Source organism: Poecilia reticulata, linkage group LG9, assembly GCF_000633615.1.
Source record: "Poecilia reticulata strain Guanapo linkage group LG9, Guppy_female_1.0+MT, whole genome shotgun sequence".
Taxonomy (NCBI): Eukaryota; Metazoa; Chordata; class Actinopteri; order Cyprinodontiformes; family Poeciliidae; genus Poecilia; species Poecilia reticulata.
The window spans coordinates 15329299-15334871 of record NC_024339.1 but is presented as its reverse complement, the minus strand read 5'-3'; the positions used below and the strand labels follow the sequence as shown (position 1 = coordinate 15334871).

General features: G+C 36.9%; 1 protein-coding gene across 1 annotated transcript in view; it reads left to right on the top strand.

Moving 5' to 3' along the window:
* LOC108166559 (histone-lysine N-methyltransferase NSD3-like) overlaps positions 1-5568 on the top strand; it is a gene marked incomplete at its 3' end in the record, with an annotated part of 10246 nt that extends 4678 nt beyond the window's left edge. The window contains exon 2 of the mRNA XM_017306536.1: positions 5048-5568. Within this exon, the coding sequence (XP_017162025.1) occupies positions 5092-5568 (477 nt within the window). The remainder of the gene's footprint in view (positions 1-5047) is intronic.
* Positions 5569-5573: the final 5 nt, after the last annotated feature.

The window sequence follows — 5573 nt, the reverse complement described above, 5'->3', positions numbered from 1 at the left end:
ACTTTGCAAGGGTGCACCAAACATGGGACATTGAAAGGTGGAAGAAAGTTGTCTTCTCTGATGAGAAAAAATTTAACCTTGATGGTCCTGATGGCTTCCAACGTTACTGGCATGACAAGGAGATCCTACCTGGGATGTTTTCTACACGGCACAGTGGTGGGGGCGCCTTCATGATTTGGGGTGCGTTTTCCTTCAATGGAACAATGGAGCTTCAGGTTGTGCAGGGGCGTCAAACAGCAGCTGGCTATGTGGAGATGTTGCAGCAGGCATCCCTCATGACTGAGGGCCCTCGTCTGTGTGGTAATGATTGGGTTTTTCAACAGGACAATGCTGCAGTTCACAATGTCCGTCTGACAAAGGAGTTCTTCCAAGAGAATAACATCACTCTTTTGGACCATCCTGCATGTTCCCCGGATCTAAACCCAATTGAGAACATTTGGGGATGGATGGCAGGGGAAGTTTACAAAAATGGACATCAGTTCCAGACAGTGGATGAAGCCATCTTCAACACTTGTAGCAACGTTCCCACTAGCCTCCTGGAAACACTGGCATCAAGCCTAAACCATTGTTTGAAGTCATCAACAAGAATGGTGGAGCTACTCATTACCGAGTCCTTTTTTTTTTGACACTTTGATTTCTGTTTTTGGGGGTTTTCGGGTTGTTTTGATCTATGGTCTTAAACTTTTGATCAGTTGAAAAAAATCATGTTTGAGTGTAAATGCAGTTTTCAATTAATTCCCCGCTCAAAAGTTTTTGTCTCTTACGCTGATTTCTTCGTTTAACACTGTGAAGCTCTACTTAGAACCTTCTTAAGATCCAATAGTGCAAAATATAAATTATTGCAGTTTTTTAACTGGTCTTAAGATTTTGATCAGGAGTGTATGTAGCCTTTTTATAAATACTGAAGGCAACATAGTTAATTACTTGTGGTATAAAGTGACACTGGGTGCCTGGAAAACAAAATACTACCACTTTAATAAGTACGGGGAACAAATCTGAACGGCTCAAGGGGTAACTTCGGCTTATATTTCTGGCAGATAGATTTGTGCATCTCTGGTTCACATATCTTTTCCGACTTCACATCCCAGTTGAACATGTTTTGGTTGCAAGTTGGAATACCAGTGGGATTTAGTGACTTTAGTGGCGCTAACTACTTTTAGATGTACCAGCCAACGCTGACGTGTTCCTCTCAATCTTGGTTATTTTGTTTTAATTTATTTCTACAGCTTTACGTTATCACCTAAAGACAACTAATGCAGAACACTGTTTTCATCCAAAAAAAGAGTTTATTACACATATAAAAATTACTAGAACATTTACAACTTCTGATGGAACAAGTGAAATGCATAAAACAGATGTCCAAATAAAAAACTTAAATGTTCCCAGTGATTCAGTTTAGTAAAAAAGCGTCGTGTTACATCCTGCAGTAATTTATTTAATAACTGAACTTAGACTGAGAACGCTGATTTTCTTCACCTTTTGACTCTACAGTTCCCACTTACCTCAGTGTTTGTTATCACACATTCATTATTATATTTTTGTATTAACTTAGGCCAGTCATTCACTTAAATAAAGTTTGGATTTGAATTGATTTCATTAGGGACAAATTAATTAATAATTAATTAATTAATGCGAGATTTAAAAACAAAATAAAAACAACACACTGCAAATTACAAGAAATGGTTAATAGTGGTACAAATGAACAATTATAAGAAACAAGTCACACCTATAAGACAATTAAATTTTTTAATTCAAACGTTTTGAATCGAGTATCTGCACTCTGATACTTCCTTAATTTCCTTTTGATCCATATTAATTTTAAACTCCTTCTGTTTGTGTTTAATGTAGGGGAATTCTCCTGCTGCTATAAAGACTTTTGAGTTAATTTTCTGCAGCCTCTTAAGGCGAATCTGCTGGTAGATAAATTACTGCATCATCTGCATACAGTTTGAAGTTAGCATCTTTGCAGACTTTAGGTAAATAATTGTTATTTACCTAAATATATTCTGAGTGCAGACACTAAATAAACAAGTTGTTGGTCTGTTAATCAATTGTTCTCTTTACGTGCGGCCATATTGAACATTGGTCTGTTTGGTAACCATTATCAAAGTCATAATTCCAACTTCTTCTTGTATTTCTAACTAAATCACATTTCTGAGTACAAATGGAGTGCACCACATCACATCAAAGATCATTTTGTTAAAATTTATTACAGTATATTTGCGACTGTCATTGCAATCAGCTGCACAACATCAATATTTAGTTGGTTTAAAGTGGTGTTCCTGTTCTGCATTTCAGCGATTACAGATTTTAGTCACTGAGAAAGTTCAGAGTGAGAGGTAGTGTCTAAATATTCAATAATATTACAAATGCATGTTTTCCTAATGTCATGCCCTGATTATTTTTATTAAATTTTTTTTTTTTGCATTTTGTGCCGGTTTTATAGTTTTATCTGTGTACTTTTGCATTTATACACATGAAAACGCTCATTACTTTTTCAACATCGTGAGATAACGTCAGAAAATCCAATAATTATTTGATTTAGTCTTTGAACACAAACCATTCAGTCGAGTATAGTTGGAAATAACTTTTGACAAGTTTAATCTCATGCTTCAAAATCAGTTCAACTGTTCCAGTTCTCAGAAAACCGGTGGTAACTCGTCGTCCTCGGGGATAAACTGCTGTTAGGGTCACAAGCCAATTACTGTGCATTTCTCTACATATCATTCCGAACCAAAAGGATAATGCTACATGTTGGCTTTGCACGTTGCTGTGTGTTCAACCAATTTGATCAAATGTAAACCATTAGAGGTGCAACTCTATCGCCTTTTCATCATCAGTCAGAATACTGAGTTTCCTAGATGTTCCTGTTGGTTTTATCCAAATTTTTCTGAATTTTGAGTGCAAATGGAAACCATTATAAAACATTTTCACCTCTACCATTTGGAAAATAATCTAATACTTTAGGTTATATTAATCCAGTAGCTTCTGAATAATTAGCTTAATAAATGGCACAACAAATGGCGTGACTAGAGCTGCAGTGATCAGGCTTTTACAGGCTGATATTAATAACTATCATGTAAAAACTGGCATGACCATTTCATTACTTTCAGTAAAACATCCTGAAACTCCTTGTGAGATTTGCTGTCACCAGTGCTAAAAATATGCTTCTTGTATGGGCAGTGAGCGCCTACTGAACAGACCACATATATTATTTCAAAGCAGAGTTTTAATATTTTAAAATGTATCATACAACATATTGCACCCAAGCAGTCTTTTGTGGGATTCAAAAACGTTGAGATTTTAAGAAATTGCTGTCTCCATGTGTGCAACAAAGTTTATCTTTCTAGATAACGAGATGTTTGGTAACTTGACATAAAATGTGCACAAAATAATCTCTTCTTTGTCTCTGCAGAATAAGTGGGAGACTTTCAGCTTTGATGCTTTAAACAAGGAAGAAACAGATTCGTTTTTATTTGACCTGCTGATCATCATTCAGAACCAATCAAGGCAAAGCTGGAAAATTTCAGCAGCTGCTTGGCTGGTTTAACTGTTTCTCTGCTTTCAGGCCAGAGCTGCACAAAATGTTGAATCTCAATTACTGGAATATCAATATGTGCAAAATGAAAATCGCCAAGGACTTACTAGATATGATAATATTTCGTGATTGTGGAATCTCAAAAAAATAACGGAGAGACTGATGTCATTTGGCACACAGATAAAAACGGCTTTGATTTGATTGATACAATAACACACAACTCTTATAATAAAGGGTGTATTTGTATGTTCCTCTGGAGCCAAAGGGCCACATAAATAGGTACGGCTGTCCCCCTGACCTCAAGTTTGACCCATGTGCTATAAAGCGGCTTTTTGGCATGTGCAGGACTGGAACTAATAGTTATTTTATTAATTGATTATTCTGACAATAAAAAATGGCACACTTTTCATTTTAACCACCTTATTCTATTTCACACAATATTGAAAAATGCATAAAATTGAATTAAATTCCTTTATCAAATAAGAAAATAAAAAAAATTTTTTGCCTGAAATGCTATAGCATAACATTCCTTAAATGTATGCTTGAAGATTTGCAGCAAAAGATTAATCTGCAGCTAAAAACAATACTTCAAACATCAACATTTGAAAAGTTTCACATGAAAACTTTCTGCTTGACTTAAAATCAATAAACTGAGGGAATGACCTTCTGACTTTTATTTTTAGTCAACAGATCTTTCTGAGATTTTCTTTTTCTTTACCTTTTTTCCCTTTTACAAAATGTGACTCATAGTTCTAGGTAGAAAATTTGTGGAAATATTGAATGTATTTTTTCTTTTTTTAAATTGAATACAATATGCAGTTCTGGAAAAAAAATAAGAGCCCACTGCACCAAATCCCATTGAAAACCTTCTGGTTATTCCTCCAAATATTGATTTCTGAACTCTTCCTGAGTTAAAACATTAGTGTTGTTGTTTCTAAATGAATATGAATGAACTTGATTTCTTTGCATTATTTGAGGTCTGAAAGGGCTGCATCTTTTTTGTTATTTTTTTATCTTTTGACAATTTCTAATTTTCTGCAAATAAATACTAAACTTTTGCTTGGAATTTCAGAGACATGTAGTCAGTAGCTCATAGAATAAAAGAACAATGTTCGTTTTACTCAGATAAACCTATAAAGAGACAAATTAGAGAAACTAATCATTTTAAGTGATTTCTTAATTTTTTCCAGAGCTGTATGGTTTTTGTAGAGTTTTGGCTTGATTACTGGTCTACCTGTGTTGTTATTTCAGCAAATTGACTTTTAGAGTGTGTATACTCCAGTTAGTGACGAATTGATTACTAATTAGTTGACGATTATTTTAATAATTGATTAATTGCTTCAACTCTGGTCTTGTGCAGGTTACAACAAAGCAGAAGAATATGGAATAAAGATCTTTCACTGTGTTTAAAATATCAATGTTTAATTTGTTTTATGATGCATTTAAAGCTGATTTTAGTTGTTTGAGAGATGAATCAGAGTCTTAAAGTTTCCCCGTCTTTGTCCCCAGGTCCAGTCAAAGAAAAAGACAGTTAAGGATGCAGGAGCCCAACAATGGATTTCTCCTTCTCTTTCATGCAAGGGATCATGGGAAATACAATTCAGCAACCCCCTCAGCTCATTGACTCAGCCAACATCAGACAGGACGGCTCCTGCGACACCGGCAGTGACCCGGGTGAGGATAGCGGTCCCTCTTACGATGCTGCCCTGGATGCAGAGTTCTCTTACCCGCCGTCAGCCTCGGAGGACATGCCACAGGTCCCTAACGGCTACCCCCCGGGTCTGGGCCTGTACGAGCCCCAGGCCAAGTTCTCCATGTACTCACAGTTCCCCAACGGCTCGGCTAACGGTTACGGCACCATACGGAGCTACGGGGACCACGGCCTCCTGCCGGGGGAGGGAACTGTCCTGAGAGGACCTGGCCTCCATGAGAGACCTCTGTCCCCCGTGTCTCCACCGCTGTCGGTACATCACCCGCACCTCCACCACCCCCATCACCATCACCACCACCACGCACACCCCTTCCACTCAAACCC